Below are 19,994 nucleotides of genomic sequence, written 5' to 3' on the forward strand. Positions count from 1 at the left end.
AACCACTATGTACAGGTGATAAATGGCACATAAGTAGCTTTAGTGACATTATCTTATATTTAAATACACGAATCTCCAGGAGAAATTAATTTTTTTTAAAAAATTAAAGCATAGAAGCAAATCCCCATGATCCTAGCAAACATGAGGCTGAAGCAGGGAGCCTGCAAGTTCAAGGCCCCCATGGACTACACTGGGACAATTTCTCACTGAAGAAAATACACAAACAAACAAACAAACAAAACAGCCTACTTGAAATCAAATTTGGAATTTGATAATTAAAAATGCTTTTTTTTCTTTCTTCTTTTTAAAATAAGCTTTATTTTATTAATGAAAAACCCCTTATAGGAAAGTTTTCATTAAAAAGACTCAAATAAGTGATAAGATGTAAACAAAAGCGCTAAGGAGTCTTGATTTCCAGTAAAGTACAGACTAACCACTAGGTATCTTTATCCAGCACAAGGCAAGGCCTACACAGGAAGCCATTCCACATGGAGTGTGGCTGAGAAAGGGGTTTCCAGGCACACCTACCAGAGTCAAACATCACAGACACAGACACTTTCTAGACAGGCATCAAGTCTTCTCACTCTCAGAGAATGTCAGACCCATGCCAGTGTCTGTGTGGTGGAGACAAGCACTCATCAGGTATCCCATGTGTATCAAAGCAGAGTGACAAGAAGAGTTACTTTTGTAACCCAGCAGAAGCTCCTCGTCCAGGGATGACTAACTGGCTGCTTCTCTAACCATTACTTCTACCCCTTACACTGTGACTGTCCAGGAACTATATCAGCACAGACCAGAAAGCTGATAGGCTCATGAGTCTCCCCTCTGTGGCACGCTTCTAACACAGTGGCCCAATGCAGTAAAATAAAAGTATATACCATGAGAAGATTCAATAGTTTCCAATATGTTTAGGAGAAATTTTATGTTTCACTAAAAGGATACCCTGCAGGGTATCACCAAATACTGAAGAGGCCCTTAGCTGGAGAACTTGCATATAAAGATGGAACTTGACGTACCGATTCCAACAAGGCGTGTCTGCTGACCTTCAGGGTGACTTTGGAATGAGGTCTCTTCATATGTACCTGCCGAAGCTCTCGCTGGAAAAAGTTCACCTTGTCTTGAAAGGTCTCAGATCCCCCTGAGGAGCAGCAAAGTTCATTACGACTTATCACAGGCGTGGAGGACACGGCTCTCCAGCTCTATGCCCTCGCGGTCTATTGCCTTCCCCACCCTTACCGATGTTCTTGTGCAGGGAACGGATGAAAGTGGCAGCTAGAATGTTCCTTTCCTTGCAGCTGAGCTCCACAGGAGGCTGAATGCCATCATCCACCACCAGCGTGAGGAGCTTGTGAACAGGGTCAGGGCCAAGATATGAAAACTAACAAAGAAAATTTAGAGAGTGGTGAATTTCATCAATAAATCCCTTAATTCCAACAAAGCTTTTCACAACACAAACAACAAAAACAAGGCAATACTGTTTTTTGTAAATAAGTACATGACAGGAGTATAACTCCTGTTTACGGAGACATTTACTTAGCGTGCGTATGTGTGTGTGTATGTGCACAGGTGCATGCACAGCGTGCACATGCAGGTGAGAGGACAGCCTGTGGGCTTTGTTCTCTTCACCACATGGGTCTGGAGGAATGAACTCTGGTTTCCCGGCCTGGCTGGCACTTTCAGCTGCTGGGCCATCTCACCAGCCCTATCTCGGTGTGCTACAATTCACAGGTTCCTGTTTGTCTCTTTGTTGTTTTTAGTGTGTGTATCCATGCTGTGGATGTATGCCGTTTTCAGGAGTTGGTTCTGCCTTGCTGAAGACCCCAGGCTGCCTGGCCTTTGAGCTTAAGTGATCCTCCTATCTGTGCCTCCATCTTGCCACACAGCACTGGGATCCGGAGGTCAATTCGGGTTTGGCTGACAAGTGCGTTCACCCACTGAGTCATCTTGCTGGTTCCTTTTTAAGTTCTCATTGAAGTTATCTGAGTCATAGGAACTGCCTTTAAGTAAGGATCCCAGGCAACACTGCAGACCTTCCAACATAAAGTTTAAGAAGGGAAACAGGAGTGACAGCAGCTACTATTCCAAAATGCCTGGAGAAAATCATCTTCATAAACAACATATGCAAGCCTCTGGGGTAAAGCTTAGATTTAGGCCCAGAACACTTAGAAAAAACAACTATAAAAACAAAATAGACAAATATTTTAATACATGAAAACATTCTTCTCATAGAACAAGATTCAGCACCAGGAGCCCATACATGGGCAGAATAAGCCAGGTCCTTTGAAAGTGCCTCTGAAGACAAAAGACTCTGGCAAAACATTCTGAACTGCTACTGGTATCCACGAGTCCAGTACCCAGTTCGGTAGTATACTTTCCATAGATTCATGGCATTTAATGAGGGATAACTTTTTCTTTGTTTGGAAATGAATCTGTGCACAGAGAGAGAATGTTCAGAAACAAGGAAGGCCCTCCAGAAAAAGGAAGGACCGACCACCCTGAAATTGAGGCCTGCTTAGCATGAGACAGACCCAAGGGTAACTCACCTTTGTCCCAGGGCATACTCGGAAGGTGTAGAGGCGCCAGGGGATGATTTTCAGATAGAATTCCTTCACTGAGAATTGCTGGGGACCAACACAGAACATGACGTTAGTGATAACTAAGAGGGCCCTGCTTGGGTATTATAAGTCAAATACCAAAGTCTTGTCTATTCTTTTGGTAATAACAAAAGGATAATTTAGTCAGTACGGACATAAATCTATCTGTGGAAGGCAAACTAAAACCTGACACTTAAATTTCACAGATATGTGTCACCATCTCAATGCTCAGGTCTGACTCTCATTTTAGGATGCATGGAATTAGCTCTTTACTTTATGAGTATAAAACATGTCACCTTGGGACAACCAGGAGCCTCTCTGCTTTGCCTGCTGCTTCTCAGTGACTCCCCAAGGCCATGCTGGTTTGTTGTGGTTTGGTTTGAGAGGGGTTTTACTCTCTAGACCAGACTATACTGGGACTCATGAGGCAGCCCAGGCTGTCCTTGATGTCACAGTGTTCTTGTTTCAGCTTCCTGAGTACTGAGATTATAGATGTGAGCCACCATGCCTGGCCCTTTCTTCCTATTTGGATGGTACTAAGGACTTGGCATAGATGAGGCGGTGGGAAGAAGGGCTGGAAAGAAACATAGTGAGGATCTCACATAAAAGTTCACCTAATTATGAGGACAAGGGAGGCTCTTTTTATGCCATTTATAAAAGAAGAGATAGCCAGGCACATGCATTTAATCCCAGCACTCAGGAGGTAGAGGCAGGCAGATCTCTGTGAGTTTGAGGCCCACCTGGTCTACAGAGCTAGTTCCAAGACAGGCTCCAAAGCCACAGAGAAACCCTGTCTCAAAAAACCTATATATATATATATATATATATATATATATATATATATAAGATTTGTTTGTTTTTTCAGTCTGTTATGTGAATGTGTGTCATCTATTTTTCCTTTTTTCAGTGCTTGGGACTGACCCTCTTATGGCCCCTCACATGCTATATGCATGTTCTACCACTGAACTACGTCCCAGCCCCTACATATCCCCCATGACTTAAAGACCAATCTCATTAAAGAAAACTCCCAACCACACTAAAAGAGGAAACAGTTCACCGATTTTAACAATGACCGATTCGGTGCCGATGCTCTGCAGTTTTTCACGACACTTAGTCACCTCATTGCCACCCCTCCACTACACAGGAAAGCTAGATGTATAAAGACAGATGGCATACAGAAGCACATCAGAAAGCACAAGGGAATTTGGACCCAGCTTCGATTATGAGATTAAAGGACGTAATAGGATGTTTCAATAGTCTCACTCTTCTGAGGACTGGATGAAGAACAAAACAGTCAAAGGAAAGCCTCTAACAAGGCACCCTGAGCTCCACGGCTTGGGAAGTTCACCTTCCTGTCTCTGCCAAGCTCTTTCTTACAGTCCTGAAGCCTGGTAGTGACAACCATTTAACATGGTTTCATATCATCACAGAATTGTTTCAATACAACACAAGTGGCCAACAGTGATTTTTACCCTACTGAGGACTTCTTAATGGTCAAAAGTTGCATTCTCTACAATCCTGGGAGTTCCATCTCGGACAATCTTCCCCAGAACACTCACAGAGTAGAATGTTCAGGTACTCAATAGTGTTAAGAGACACAGGCAGGCTCTGGCAGAGATCTGCCCTCATACAAAGTAAATCCCTGCAGCAGCAGACAGACACAACCTTCTGTTCCATGTTAGGAAGCCTCCCTTAGTGTCTCAGAAACTCTACAAGAAGATGACACTCAGACTGCCACTTTATTGTGTCTCTTACTAAATGTCAGGCATATACAGACTCCGGTGGGGGATTTTAAAGCAAGAATAGGGGCACCAACCTTTGGTGACACATAGCAGTACACCTTCTTGGGTTTCTTCACCTTCTCGGGGGTGTGGCACTCTGACGGCGAGTCTTCATCGTCCTCCTCAATAGCGGTGGAGGGCCGGCGCTGAGAGGAGCTCATGTGCATGGGAGGAAGATGCCACGGTGTGCTTGTGTAGTTGTTGGAATTGTAAAGGTAAGCCTCAAAGTAGATGCTCACTCCCGAGGTGGACACATTGCGTTCAACAATATTCTTCTCATTCTCTGAAGTACAAAGAATAAAGTTTGAAATAGAAACCAAGAGAGGACAAACTAACCTACTGATGGTCATTTAGTATATACTACAGAGCAGTAAGGTAAATATGGCTCAAATAAGTGTTTGTGGGGTGGGTTGATGGGGATGTCCTTCTGCATATGTTTCTCTTATTGGTGGTGAATAAAACACTGATTGGCCAGTAGCCAGGCAGGAAGCATAGGTGGGGCTACCAGACCAGGAGGATTCTGGGGAGAGGACACCATGTAGCGGCCAAAAGGAGAAATATGCTGGAGCATTATGGGTAAGCCACAGCCTTGTGGCAATACATAGTTTAGCAGAAATAGGTTAACAATTAAGAGAGAGTTAGCCAGGAAGAAGTCTAAGCCGTAGGTCAGTTTATAAATAATGTAAGTCTCTGTGTGTTTATTTGGGGCAAAGCTGTGGAACCAGATGAGACAGAACCTCCATCCACAGTGGGTCAGAAAACACAAGAAATGACTGGGGAAGGACCAACTCACAGCTTTCGACTCACCACTGAGGACAATAATGTCAAATTCGCCATTATTGATGGGTTGGTTCTGGTATGAGATGCAGGCATGGAAGCAACCTCGAGAATGCAGGGTGAGCCGCAGGAACACCTGGCATGTCTGCCTGTTGGATGTCACCGACTTCTCAAAGGAGACTTCATTGTTCTCTTCTTCTTGAGCGCCAAGCTACGGGAAGCAAAGTGTGACTGCGCATGCTTCACAAGGAGCTCTCCTATGGCTCCTTTACTCTATACCTCACAGTTCCTGCATGGACAGGCACTACCAGATAAAGACAAGATGGACGACTCACAAGTCAGGGAGAAGACAAGAGCTGGGAGTGAGGAGAACAGAGGAGAGACCCTGGCTTTCTTGCACATGGAAAAGAGAAGAAGACACTTACCTCATGAATAGACAAGCTGTAGTTGTGCTCATCTCTCAGGGATGTGGAATTGTTGGTTGGGTTGTCATACTCATCTCGGGGCACTATTTGCAGGGTGTGTGGTTGACCACAAGTCAACACAAGAGTAGAAAAATGGCACACAATTTTGGTCTTGGAAGGAACCACCATTCCTGAAACAGACAATGAAAGGCAATGAAGACCAAGAAAGAAAACAGATTCACAGAAATGAATGTTGGGGACTTGCTTTCTGTTGTTACTTCTGGGAGTGTTTTTATTTTTCTTGTTATTTTTAACCACTTTCTGCACCAAACAAAATGAGAAAAGAATCTGAAGGAGACAGAACTAAAAATAAAAATACAGTGCCATAACTTCTCTGAGAACCTTTGAGGTGGAACCTCAAAGTAAGTGCTGACCAAGTATGCTGACCCTTTAACCCCAGCACCAGGAGACAGAGGCAGGCAGAGTTCTGAGATCAAGGCCAGCATGATCTACAGAGGGAGTTCCAGAACAGCCAGAACTACAGAGAAAGACCCTGCCTCAAACAAACAAACAAACAAACAAACATTTAAAAAGAAAGAAAGAAAGAAAGAAAGAAAGAAAGAAAGAAAGAAAGAAAGAGAGAGTTAAGTTTGAGTCCCAGAACATATGCAAAGGTTTCGGAAGGAGAGAAAAAAAATTGTTGTCAAAGCTGTTGAGAGGACAACAAAGTTGTCCTCTAATCTCTATGTACAGACCTACCATTTGGATGTTTCCACACTCATACACACATGTACAAAGAAAAATAAGTACTGAACAATGGCAAAACCAAAACTATAGGGCATCAAAGAGGTACAAATATAACAAAATACATATAAGAACTGTATATTGAGCACTATTAATGCTGTGAGCAAAGAAAAATGATTTCAAAAATAATTTATTCTTTAAGAATTTCATACATGCATACAATATATTTGGTTCATATCCACCCATAGCCCACCCCACCCCAGCCATCACCACCACATGCCCCTCCCAACTTCATGTCCTCCTTTTTAACCCACTGAGTCCAATTAGTGCTGTCCCCTGTGCATGGGTGACAATTAGTGCTGTCCTCTGTGCATGGGCGTAAGGACATACAGATAAATAAAATGTAGTATGCTTGTGAATTAGAAGATTCAATACAGAGGAAGTGCAAACTTCCCCATGCTGAAATACAGTTTAACACAATTCTTACTAAAATCTTAGGAAAATACTCATAAATTAGGTATTATACCAAAATCTGTATAGAAAGGAAAAGGAACTGGAATCCGTTAAAACAATTTTGGAAATGAAGAATAAATGGAGGTAAGCTAGTGTAGGAATATAACAGGTCCAGTAATCAAGGCTCTGGTAATTACTGGGGGCAGACGCATCAACCAATGATATAGTACACAACTGCAAACAAACCACCACACATGTACCCAGCTGACTTTTGACAAAGGTGTCAAAGCCCTATCCATGAAGAAAAGACAACCCTCTTAACACATGGTCCTTGTGTAACCAGAGAGCTTCAAGAATATAATCAAACAAACCTCGACATAAACCTCACATTCAAAAATTAGCTAAAATAGAGAATGGCTTTAACATAAAAAGTAAAATGATAAAAACTTTCAGAAAAAAGCACTCTAGAAAAATCTTAGGATCTGGAATTAGCCAGATCTTAGACATCAAAAACATGATCATAAAAGGAAAGAAAAAAAGATAGAAGTGAACTTTATCAATATTAAAAATGTTTTTATACCACAGGAGATCCTATTAGGATGAAAAGAAAAGCCAGATTTAAATGTTTGACAAGGGACTATATCATAGAATTTACCTTTAAAGGCTCTCAACACAACAGTGAAAAGCCAAAAATTTCTAATTAAAAAATATACAAATATCATGGAAAGATATTTCACCAAAGAGGATATATAGTTGTCAAATGAACACATGAAATATGTTTATCAGCACTAACCACTTAGGAAATGCACATTAAATACATATTCATCAGAATGGCTAAAAAATAGTGGAAAGAGTCTCTGTGGAAGGCATTCAGGCAAAGAAGGCTGCCCAATGCAGAGAGGGCTTGTCCAGTCTTCCTTTTCTCTAGACAAAGAGAGCTGGGAACCAGTCAAGCAAGACTCAGGAATCTTCCTAAGACTCCTGCCATTAGGATGTGACTCCCAAAGTCAGCCAAGGTCCTATTATTTTTATGGATACCAAACTAGCCAAAATCTAATGACATCTTCAAAAAACAAACAAACAAACAAACAAACAAACAAAATGCCAGGAGGGTATAAAGCACAGGTAGGACTCCAACACACTAAACATTGATGTTGTAGAACCAAGAGTCAGGAGTCAGAAAGTATAGCCTGGACCTCAATGTCAGTGGGCATTTGTTATCTGGCATAAAGCATGAAGGAGAGAAGGCCTACACAAAGGCAGATGCTCTTCAATGTGAAGTAAAATACATATTGACAGTACCACTGGATTTGGGCCAAGGTGCTTTTACTTAAAAAGATCTTTTTAAAAATATCACAAAAATGTATCTCCTTTCTATTCTGGTATCTTTGGCCCTTAAGAGTTCGTCAGACTGATTATTCAGCAATTCTATTCCTGGAGAAATAAAAACACATGCCCACACAGACACAGAGACCATATGCAGATGCCAAAAAGACCGCAAGAGCATTACTATTTTTCTCATTTGAAAAGAAAACATTGCCTTCAGGCCTGCTGACCTGAGTCTGATCCCCGGAGTCCATGTGGCAGAAGGAAAAAACTGACTCTACAAGTTGTCCCCTGCCTCTACATGCACACTGAGGCCTAGATATGCCCCTCACACAATAAGTAGAGAGACGACGGATAGATAGGTAGACAGATGACAGACAGACAGAAGGATAGGAGCCTGTATGAAAATGCTCACAGTAGTCTTACTCTTGTTAGTCAAGCAGTAGAATGGGAAGGAACAACCCAGATGCGCACAAAAAGACAAGCAATACAGGGCACACTATTTGTCCAGTGAAAGAAATGAAGAACTAAACATGAAACAGCACGGATGAAACTGAAAGCATTACATTAGGTCAGATGATGCTGACAGACGTGTCCAGAGAAGGCAACTCCATAGCAATAGACTAGAGTTTGGTGCTTCTTGGTGCCATAATGAAAATCCTCTAAAAATGAATGCTGAGCAATGAATTTTACAGCACATTACATTTTAAAATGATGGATTTTGTGGCTTGCGAACAAAACTCTCAATTTAAGTGTTAGATTTTAAAGGAAGAATTGGGAATCCTGTTCAGTGGCAGAGCACGTGCTTGGCATGGGGCCCCAGATCCTACCACACCCAACCAGAGAAAGGAAAAAAGTAAAGGAAGAAAGAAACAAAGAATGAACCAGGAACCTACCAGGCTGAAAAATTTTGTAGTAGGGACTATAGGCCACATTTAACCCACCGAGCTTCACGGTAATCTCGTAACGCCCAGCCTTACGCACAGTGAAGGCCACCTTTACCACGTTGGAATTTGGCTCCTGGAGGACTTCCTGGGTCACTGGAATTTCCACTGCTAGTTCGACATGAGAGATGTGAACTCGAAGTCCCACAGGCCGATGTGCAGGGAAAGGCTGCCCATTCTTATAGAACAACTGCAACGAGAGGAGAGGGGTGGGTACCCACTGGTGAAAATGGGGGAGAGAACCACTTCCCACGTGATGAGAGTATGGGCAGAGGGAGCAGCGAGCCAAGGCCACACTGGTAAACCCAGCGCCTACCTACTCCTTTCAGTTCTGCTCTTAGGAACACAGTGAGAGGCTAATTCATACATACAACAAAGAAAACCATTAAATCATGGACAAGTTCTTTGCCTGCTCAGAGGACAGGGCAGCATATACCCCTGAGTCAAGAACATAGCAGTTACAACCAACGCTGCCTCCCTCTTCAGTGTTCCCAGCACATTTATACAACAAATGCTAACCCAAATGTAAGGCAGAGAGCCAGCAGCACAGCATCTTGCATTGGCACCAGGCAAAGGTTGAGCATCAGGCTCACACACCAAACTTACAGCTACCTAGTGGAGAAGCTGCAGTATGGGTTGTAAAGTTTCTTTGTAAAATGCCAAAGAGTAACTATTTATAGCTTTCTGGACCATACACAACGATCCTAAGTATGCAAATGAGAAAGCAGCCGAAGGACAAATGAATGTGGCTGTGTCCCAATTAAGGTCAGAGCAGCACACACCTTTAATACCAGAATTAGGGAGGCAGAGGCAGGAGGATTAACTACTTGTAACATGTGAAGCCAGCCTGGTCTACAGAGAGAATTCCAGAACAGGCAGACCTATATACGAGACCCTGTCTCAAAAACCAACTACAGGGAAGAAATAGGAGGAGAGAAAGGAGGGAGGAGGAGGAGGCGGCATTTACAGAAACAGAAGTGGGGCTTGCTTGGGCTTTCAGGCTAGAGTTACTAATTCTTGATCTACAGTCCCTCCTCCCACACTTCCTTCTTCCCTCTTCTTTCTTGTCCCCTCCCCCACCTCATTTTGAGATAAGGTCACACAATACAGCCCTAGAACTATGTAGATCAGGCTGGCCCAGAACTCACAGAGATCTGTCCGCCTCTGCCTCCTGAGTTCTGGGATTAAAGATGTCTGTTTTGGGCTTTTTTATTTTTTGAGCCAGAGCCCCATATAGGTTAGGATGGTTTTGAAATCCCTATGTAGACAAGTATGACCTTGAACTTGATCCTCAGGCATCTGCCTCCCTTGTAATAGCATCCCAGTAGTGCAAATCCAACTACCCTCAATACTGCTTTTCTTATCTGAAAAACAAACATTAGGCTTTCCACTTCACCAAAGCTATGTACCCAGTAAACCACAAGGATAGGAAAATTCAAGGCTCTTCAGATATTAACAATCCCCAAGTTCCTGGGAGGGACTGAAAATCAAGGGAAAATATTAACATCCAGCCTGCACCACCAAGATAGCACTTGGCTCTGGAAAGCAAATGACTCAGAAACCACGATGGATACGGAGACAGAAACATTCCCTTACATGCACTCGGAAGGCCATGCTGTGGCCCACCTCATAGGGGTCCTTCCAATCCCAGGACACTTTGCAGGACCGGGGATCCAGGTAATTCCCCCGCACGTAGTCATAAATCGTCCGGTCCCCTCGGCGCTCACGGTCTTCATTCTGAAGAAAGCTGACTACGCGTGCGGCAAGCTCAAAGAGGAACTTAATTGTGAAGAAGAATGCAACCACAGACACTGTGATTCCACCTGTGGGACAGAGAAACATGCTGGTCAGCTCATGAAGCTTAAGGAAGTCAAGATGAATCTGCAAGACTGTAAAACAAAAAAAAAAAAACAGGAGACCGGGGAAAGAGAAATTCCTAGACCAGGAGTAGGTAACTACAGTACTCAGGGCAAATCCCACACACTGCCAGTTTTCAGTAAACCAAGCAATGCTGGGACATCGCCTCACCCTGTCCTACATAAACTGTGGCTGCTTGTGCACCCCCCCCCCAAGGCAGAGCTGAGTATTTGGAAGAATACTGTATTTTTCAAAATGGGAAGATATTTGCTCTCCTGCCTCATTCTACACAATGCCCCTCCATCTTCCTGCCTGTGCTACCCTAACAGCAGCAATCAAAACAATGTGTTTTTTGATTCTCTCTATTTGGAAGCCTTTTGTTCTCTTGTCCACTTGGCAAAAGCCTTCCACAGCCCCATCAGTTAGAGGTTCTTTCGCTGGGGCCCCTCAAACTTCGGCATCTATTAACTTCTTCCTACTCGCCCACCTCCTTCTCCATGTTGTAAACTCCTTAAAGGCAGGTTTTGCTTGATTTGGACTTTACAGTAAACAATGTCTGGCACAGACTGTAATTACTCAATAAATATTTCCCAAATGAATGAACTTCTCTGCCAACTGTGTGAAGGTACATTCTGGCACAAGTGAAAATAATTTCCAGCTCCATTTTCAAGGAGGAGAGACAAGTAAGCAAAAAAGGAACTAGACAACAATAACCAAAAGACAAGGAAAAAGAACTTTCTATCACATACCAATAACGTAAAACATCAGGTCTCTTCAATGCCACAGACAGCCGAGGGTCACAGCTGCAACTGCAAAAGAAAATCTGTTCAGTGTTGCTCCAACTCTCTTAAAGCCACCTCAGAGGCAGGAGAGGAAGTAAAGCACTTGGCTTAAGCCAACCAGCTCGAGTCTAGTGCCTTACTAACCCTGTTCTCTGCCAAGCTTGACAGGGGCCCATGCCATGTGTCAGACAAATAAAGCAAGGTCACAGCACTCCCCACAAAGGTTAGAAACTAGCAGCCGCTCTCGAAACACCACAAGCAGCTTTTTGCTTTAGCTAATGACAAAATGAAATCAGACAGCTTTTATCTTCTCAGACTCTGGGTTCCCAAGACAATTTCCTTCTTCCATGCAAAGTGGCGCTAATTAATACAAGAAAGACGACAATGGAATGCTTTCCCTGAATGTTATTCGCCCTCTGAAAGTAATTCAACTAAGTATAAACAGCTAGATAAATTGAAGATTTTTTTTTTAAACAAGTAAACATGATCACTGTGTTGGTGTTATGTAACTAAAATGACCTCTGGGTCACCCCGATAATAAGTAGTGGGTACAGAGAAGCCATTCCTGACATTAACAAATCACACAAACTACTGGGCCCTCAGGAAGATGAGTTCAACAGAAGACAGGGGAGAGGGGCAAAAGGAATGAGGATACTACCTTCATCCTTAGTGGTGTACACTAAGGCCAGAGTTTGAGGGGAAATTTTCACTGTTATTCAACTTGTCTCCCCACCCCCAATTTCTGTATCAGTACCCAGCACTTCCTACTTAGTGACAAGACATGTAGCAAAGTACTTTTATATCTGATTTTTGCTTCATGTTTTTAAGAGAGACAAAGGTGACTCAAGCACTTGGGAGGCTGAGACAAGGGTGACTGCCAACAGTTCAAGATCCTGTCTCAAAACCAAAACCTAAGATGATGGAAGAGTCACATAGTTGGTAAAGTGCCTGCTACACATGCATAAGTTTCATCTCCCAGAGAAACAGACACGAGAGGGTTCCTGGAGCCAGTCAGTAGAGCAAAATCAAGCTCCAAAGACCAGAGAGAGATGCTGTCTCAAAAAATGAGGAACTACTGGGAAAGACACCCAATGTCAACTTCTAGCCTCTCCAGCATGCATGTGCAAGGTTACCTGCACACACATGTATGGACACACTAAACGCATACACATACAAATAACAGAGGCAGAAAATGCCCCCTCCCAATTCTGTTGTTAATAATATATTAAATGGAACCCATAGAGTGGGTAACTTAAGGAAAGGCCATCTCAACTTTCACAGGAATTCCTATAGACCAGGGTCTAACATGCAGCTAGACCGGAGCAGTCAGCATGTGCTATCTCGGGTGTTCCCAGAAGATCTACTATAGAGATGATATATGGACTCAAAGCTTGAGACTACAATCACTGAGCCTCCTTCCAGACAGTAGCTCATCTCTGGGGACTCTTATGTAGAAAAGCTATCAGCATATCTATTACAAGCATCTCTTAACCTTTCAGGCTATACTGGATAGTTCCATGGCATCAAAGTGGGAGTTTAGGGGTCTGAGGTACTTCTAAACTGGTGGCCATCCAATGTGAAGCTGAACATGAAACTTCTGATTCTTGGGGAAGCTATGGCATCTGACAAAAGTGAAGCTCATGTGGCTGATGACAGACTTGCCATCTCATGCCTCTTGATCCTTGAACGAAACTTACAGCTTGAGATGCAGGGCAGAGAAACTTACCAGCCTTTGGCAGCTACAACCTTCCCTCCATGAGGCAGCTGGCAAACAGTAAGCCAGTGCCTGAAGTCAGGGCCCAAGTTATAACTAACTGAATCACCTCTGTGGGCATCACAATTTTTACTGCTGTAACAAGTTAAGAGTTAGTACTTTCTGTGTCATCTCCTTTAGCACGACTTTAGATAACTCCCCATAGCAATGACAGCTTGAAAACCAGAGAGCCTAACAAATAGTAAAATAGAGAAGACGAAGGCAGGTGCTTTGTCCCTTGAGTTATAGGTTCAAATTGTGACCCCGGCCAAGCCATCTCATCTCTCTACCAAGTGCCAGTTCTCTTCTCTGTCAAATGTGGAGAATACTCAACACGTACATGCTGTGAGAATTTAATGAGCTACACGTTAGGCTAGCCCTATGCCAGGAACACAGTGATGTTGCCTATCTCTAGAACTAGCATCACAACTCCTTTGCTTCAGAGCTGACAGGAAATTCAGGGACCCTCTAATGACCCCAAAACTCTACAAGGAGAAATGTATGAACAATTACAAAGGACATGGTTTCTTACTGAACCAACAACTCTTACCCTGCAAGAGAGCTCCTCACACTATTCTAACGTGGATGACTAAGAATCTTTATAAGAGGTTAAAACTCATTAAAGCAAGCCAGCCAACAAATAGCACAACATTTAACATTCACTCATGACACCACCAATAATCACCTATGCCTTTCTGAGCTCTCAGTCACTATTTCTCCCTATTCATTTACTTCTCAAATTGTTAGTATTGGCTTTTACAATACCTAGACCTTTTCCAGTAAGTCATTTCTTCATCTCTACCACAATTCTCTCCACAACTTGTAACCCAGTACCAATGACTACTCCTTCCCAAATGACTCCCCTCCTCTTAGAAGGTATGAGTAAGACAACAGTTCTGTCATTTCCTCACCCATTGGTCTGACCTTTACAAACATCCCTGCTCTAACATCACAGCTCAAAACCTTCCCTAAAATACTTACCCTTCTCCAAGTTTTCCCCAAGGTCACATTCTGAACTTGCAATCCTCTTCATCGTCTCCCTTTCTCGCTCCTCCTTAATGATGTCACACAGCCTCTTGACTGTCAGAGGTTCTCTCTGCCCTGTCTGTCCTGCTACACCCTACACTGCTCTCCTTAGTCACACCTCATATTTATTCATCATTTCCCCTCAGTATCCATTCTCTGTTATCCAGATCAGATCCTTCATACTCACACATACACACCCTGAAATGTCCTGTCTCCATGCCTTTTCAAAAGCCATCTCCTGGTATGGTCAAAAACCCATGACTGAAGTCACAGACCCCAACAAAGAAGCTACTCTGTTGTTGAGCTAAATGGATATGATGTGTCTGTTAAATTGCCTTCTAAAGAACTATGTTTATATTCGCAGGTTACTGCTGCTGTCTCCTGTGCCTATTTAGAGAACCTTCCCTACTTGCTGTGGGCAGGGATAACTGTAGACTCATATCCAGTCAAATTGATAAGAATAGTGACTTGAATGTTCAACAATAAATGGGACATCTGCATCACCCTATTCAAGGCTCAAGGGACACTGCAGAAGAGAAGGACGAAGAATTTAAGAGCCAAAGATGGAGTGAAGAGTTGGGATGCAGTCTTCCAGACATGACATGGCCACTGCACTTTTGAATTCACAAGAGCTGTGATTACTGTACAAGACCTTTATAAGAAGGAGCCTGCTAATATCCTATCATGGAGAAGGAATGAATTCATGAGGCCACACCTCTTCCTGAGGATTTATAGGTAGTTAGTACATGATATTTCACTGGTAAAATACCCATGCTCCTGCAAATATAATCAAAATATACCCATATTCAACTAATATATGCCAGTAAAAATTTTTAAAGTCATATCCACCGTCTATACATCCTCCCATTTTTAGTTTTCATCCATGAACTATCTCCTGATCTCAAACTCTAGGGAAAAATCCTATCCTCTTATTCCCTAAAATCTCTAATTTTCAATTTAGAAACTCTTACCTCTGAATTTTACTTAGCTTTTAAAAACTTCTTTTATGGCATTTTATTCTTTTATTTTTCATTTCAAAGAAGTACCTAATATGTGACAAAAATTAATTTTTTTTTTTTTTTTTTTTTTTTTTTTTGAGACTGGTTTCTCTGTGTAACAGCTCTGGCTATCCTGGAACTCGCTCTGTAGCCTCAAACTCAAAGAGATCCACCTGCCTTTGCCTCCTGAGTACCAGGATTAAAGGTGTGTCACTACACTCAGCCCCAATACAGTTTTAAAACATCTATTTAATTACCAGTATATTCACTTGAACCAATATATTCACTTAAGTTCTTTTAGATACCAAATTACTAATTTAATTCAGTTCAGTAAGTGTATCACATATTCACAAGGAGGGCCATGGATTCTCTTTCATGCATACTTTTGTATGACAGTCTGTATCTACAGCTCCCTCTCCATGCAAACTACACTGGAACCTTCCTAGTCTAACAAGCATAAAGCAACATGGTAAGCATACCATTCAACAAAGTTACTTCCCTGAGTTAGCTGACATTCCTCTCTACATTATCTTTGCCCTTATAAGATATCACAAACTATGACACTCTGAGCTTGGGGAGTAACAGGAGCGCTGATAAACTCATAACTCATGGGTGTGTATAGCCTTCAGCTCGTGGGTCACAAGCAGCCCAGGAAGCTCAGAATTTGGCCCAACACAAGACCTTTAATCTCCTTAAGCATTATGAGATTTTTCTTTATTGGTAACTCAACTGCACAGTTCGAGAGTATGATCTTTGTAGATGACTAGGTTGTTTCACAATGCCGAAAGGTTGGACTTGTCCCAATGAATGAGGGCTTTGCCAGCACTAAGTACTCAGGCTAGCCATTGCCCAGTGGGCTTTCCATACTTATCCTAGGTACCCTAACTGTGATTACAAGATAAACACTATTAATCTAATTTCATAGGTAAGACAAACAAACAACAAAAAAACTGGGTTCAGAAAAGTAAATTTGCAGCTGGGTGGTGGTGGCGGTCCATGCCTTTAATCCCAGCACTTAGGAGGCAGAGGCAAGCTGATCTCTGTGAGTTCAAGGCCAGCCTAGAGTACAGAGTGAGTTCCAGAATAGCCAAGGCTACAGAGAAACCCTGTCTAAAAAACAAAAAAACAAAAAAAAACAAAAACAACAACAACAACAAAAAAAAACAACCAAAAGAAAGAAAAATGAAAAAAGGAAGGAAGGAAGGCAGTCAGGCAAACTTGCTGAGACTCCCCCACAATGGTTTAAGTAATAGGCCCACATCTATCTGAATTCCCCAACTTTGAACCTGAAATGCTGAATCATGGGGGGGAAAAAAATGAAGTTACAGAAAGAGCCAAGTGTTTGAGGAAAAAGGATTTAAGAATACAAATAAATATTAAAACAGAGAAAAAAAGTCAGCCAATCAACGTAAGGAATCTCACAGCAAAGCTAAAATCAGGACCACAAACTCCTACAGCTTTTTGTTATCTTTTGAAGTAAAAATAATGCATGGCAACCAAAAGAGGAATGCAGTGCCAGTTATCTAGTGTAGAAACATCACATGCTGACTGCAGGGTCCTGGCAAGTTACTATCAGAGCACAAAAACGGAGGAAATGCTGAAACACACATCTTCAGGAAATGCTAAAACGCTGACAGACATACATATTCTAAAGTTTGCAATAGCTAATAAATTTTAGCCTCCCCACTGAAGATCAAGTTGTAAAAATGTCAGTTTTCAAAAATGAAGAATTAGTTCCTTTATATTTAAAACTGAGAGTCAGTCAAATCACATTGCCATCCCTGCATCTCTCGAAGATGGTCCACGTTTCACATCCCAGTAGCTGAGTCTCAGCATGATCCATTGCCTCAGAGTTGAGATCAGGCTTCGTCCTGCCCCATTATTCCACGTTGTATAAAAGTGGTTTTCCAGGGCTGGAGAGATGGCTCAGCAGTTAAAGGCTGCCTTTCCAGAGGACTCAGGTTCAATCTCCAGCACCCACATGGCAGCTCACAATGGCAGTTTCAGGGGATCTGACATCTTTTACCAATGCACATAAAATAAAGTTAAATAAATTATTTATTTTTTAAAAAAAAAGGAGGTTTTTCAGGCCGGACGTTGGCAGCTCATGCCTTTAATCCCAGCACTCGGGAGGCAGAGGCAGTCGGATCTCTGTAAGTGCAAGGCCAGCCTGGTCTACAGAAGGAGTTCTAGGACAGTCTCCAAAGCTATACAGAGAAACCCTGTCTCGAAAAAACAAACAAACAAGCAAACAAACAAACAAACAAATAGGTTTTCTGCTGGGTAGTGGTGGCGCACACCTTTAGTTTCAGCACTTGGGAGGTAGAGGCCACTGGGTCTACAAAGCTACAAAGAGAAACCCTGCCTTGAAACTCCCCCCAACCCCAAAAATTAATGGCTTTCCAGTCTGTGGCCTGCCTAAGAAACTAACTCCGTTTGAGGGTGGAGGATGACTGTACCCTGATGGGCATGTAAATAACAATCTGTTCAGCACCACCCACAAGCACATTCCTCAAAGTAGAAAGGGTGCTGCCCTATAAATTTATCCAAGTAAATTAATCTTATTAGGAAACAAGAGTTTAGAAGGCACACCAGAAAAGGCACCGAGGAAAGGGTGCAACTCTCTAACCTGAACTTCATAAAAAGGAAGACACCTAACTCTGTAGCCTGTCATCCGATTACCGTGTGTGTGTGTGTGTGTGTGTGTGTGTGTGTGTATGTGTGAGCGCGCGCGCGTGTGTGCAAGCACCTGCGCATGTTTGCAGGAGCACGCACCATGCGACTGACAGGCAGGCAGAGAACTGATTATCACAATGGTTTTGAGCTCAGCTCGGTCCCCACAGTTGACATAGTTTACTCAAACCGCCACCTGTCTAGCCATTTGTTCATCCGCTCATCTGGATCTGGTCCTACCCTTCACCTCTCTGGACTGCATCTTGCTCCTGCAGCTTTACTAGACCCCGAGCTTCAACTCGGCTCTGATCCTGCAGCCTGACAGCAATGTCCAGCTTGTTCACATTTTATTTCTTAGAGACTCTTCATTCCTATCAGCTTCCCAGGTTCTTTCTCCCAGGTCTCTCGGGAACACTCTGAGTCTCTCCAGCCTCTTTAACCCTTTTATAACCTACAACTGAATGGGAAAAAAGTGTGTGTGTGTGTGTGTGCGCGTGTGTGTGTGGAGAGAGTTTTACTCCATGATGTGTAATGTGTGATGTGAGAGTAATAGTAACTACTACAGGAGTAAGAGTACCTGCCTTTGTCTTGGCCAGCTATCAAGGAAAGAGGGACTACTTGGCAAATTGCTGCCAATAAAACTACTGTGCAGTGTGAATCTACTGTTCTCTAGGCAACTGACATTGTAGAAAATGCTTGTCTATGCTTCTGACACAGTGCTCTTAATAATACTTACCTTTAAAGGAGGGCCCATGTTCTAAGAAGCAAGTTATTCACCAAAGCAGGTGACTTTTGGCTTACTTGTCTTCTTACACGTGAAAGGGAAAAAAAAAAAAAAAAAAAAAAAAGCCAAAGAGTCAGTAGAAAGGACCTGTTCAGCAGATGTTCACTGAGGTTATGTGTGTCCCAGTAAGCAAAGAGTCAGGGTGTCTGCACTGAAGTGGTTGAATATATCATCCCTGGACTTCTCTCGTGTAAGACAAAACCAACCACAAAAGATGCATCTGTTCTGGTGTACCAGGGTCATCCTATAAATAAAAAAGGTAAAGTGCAATTAGTTTTTTGTTTCTGAAAGAGATTCCATAACCTCCCCTGACCCCCTACCCACCCCCCACAAAAGAAAAAAGCAACCCAGCAACAGAGAACTAACTACAACATGCAGTAAGTACACTAAAAGTAACGAAGTGTTGGTAAATTCTGACCAAGCTTTCCAACTCTAACTCCTATAAGCCTGTCACTCCCCAGAAGCTCCAGCACTTCACATCTTTTCAGCTACCTCCTCTGCATCCATGCACACAGTTCCAAGACACAGTAAAAGATGGCATTATCAGGGCTGGAGAGATGGCTCACAGTTAAAAGCACTGGTCACTTTGGCTGTTCATCCACAGAATCCAGTTCAATTCCCAGCACCCACATGCAGCTCACAATGTCTGTAACTCTGTTCCAGAGGATGTGGCACCCTCACACAGACAGACATGCAGGCAAAACCCCAATGTACATTAAAAAAAAAAAAAAATGACATTATCGCGAAAATTTTAACATCTGGTTAGGTTTGATAGTGCATATCTGTAACCCCAGCACTTGGGAAGCTACGGCAGGAGAACCATGAATTTAGGACCAAAAAAGGGAGTGAGAAGCTATAAAATCTGCTCCTGTAAGTAAGGGAAGGGAGAAATCATGAGCTTTCAAACTAAAGTTACCAAGTCAAGTCAGTTCATAACTCTCAAAGACATTCAGGGACCCGATGTAGCAGAAGCGGGTTTATGGGCGTACACATACACAAAGAGTTACCATAAAGCAAATGAAAACAGGTCACTAGCCAGTAAGGGGGGGGAGAGACAATCTCAACAGTGGCACACCACTATCAGCACTTCCTAACTCA

The 19,994-nt window shown here is 42.7% G+C and overlaps 1 protein-coding gene across 2 annotated transcripts in view; it reads right to left on the bottom strand.

Moving 5' to 3' along the window:
* Positions 1–18,944, bottom strand: part of Arel1 (apoptosis resistant E3 ubiquitin protein ligase 1) — a 28,969-nt gene extending 10,025 nt beyond the window's left edge. Inside the window, exons 1-10 of one of the 2 annotated variants that reach the window (XM_051196339.1) lie at positions 18,849–18,944; positions 11,630–11,689; positions 10,650–10,846; positions 8,976–9,213; positions 5,578–5,747; positions 5,183–5,363; positions 4,411–4,658; positions 2,544–2,621; positions 1,237–1,378; positions 1,017–1,138 (exon numbers count right to left, since the gene is read on the bottom strand). In XM_051196339.1, the coding sequence (XP_051052296.1) occupies positions 1,017–1,138; positions 1,237–1,378; positions 2,544–2,621; positions 4,411–4,658; positions 5,183–5,363; positions 5,578–5,747; positions 8,976–9,213; positions 10,650–10,846; positions 11,630–11,645 (1,392 nt within the window). In that variant the 5' untranslated portion in view covers positions 11,646–11,689; positions 18,849–18,944. Of the gene's footprint in view, positions 1–1,016; positions 1,139–1,236; positions 1,379–2,543; positions 2,622–4,410; positions 4,659–5,182; positions 5,364–5,577; positions 5,748–8,975; positions 9,214–10,619; positions 10,847–11,629; positions 11,690–18,848 lie in introns of both variants that reach the window. The other variant, XM_051196338.1, reaches the window with a different exon arrangement.
* Positions 18,945–19,994: the final 1,050 nt, after the last annotated feature.

Source organism: Phodopus roborovskii, unplaced genomic scaffold, assembly GCF_943737965.1.
Source record: "Phodopus roborovskii unplaced genomic scaffold, PHOROB, whole genome shotgun sequence".
Taxonomy (NCBI): domain Eukaryota; kingdom Metazoa; phylum Chordata; class Mammalia; order Rodentia; family Cricetidae; genus Phodopus; species Phodopus roborovskii.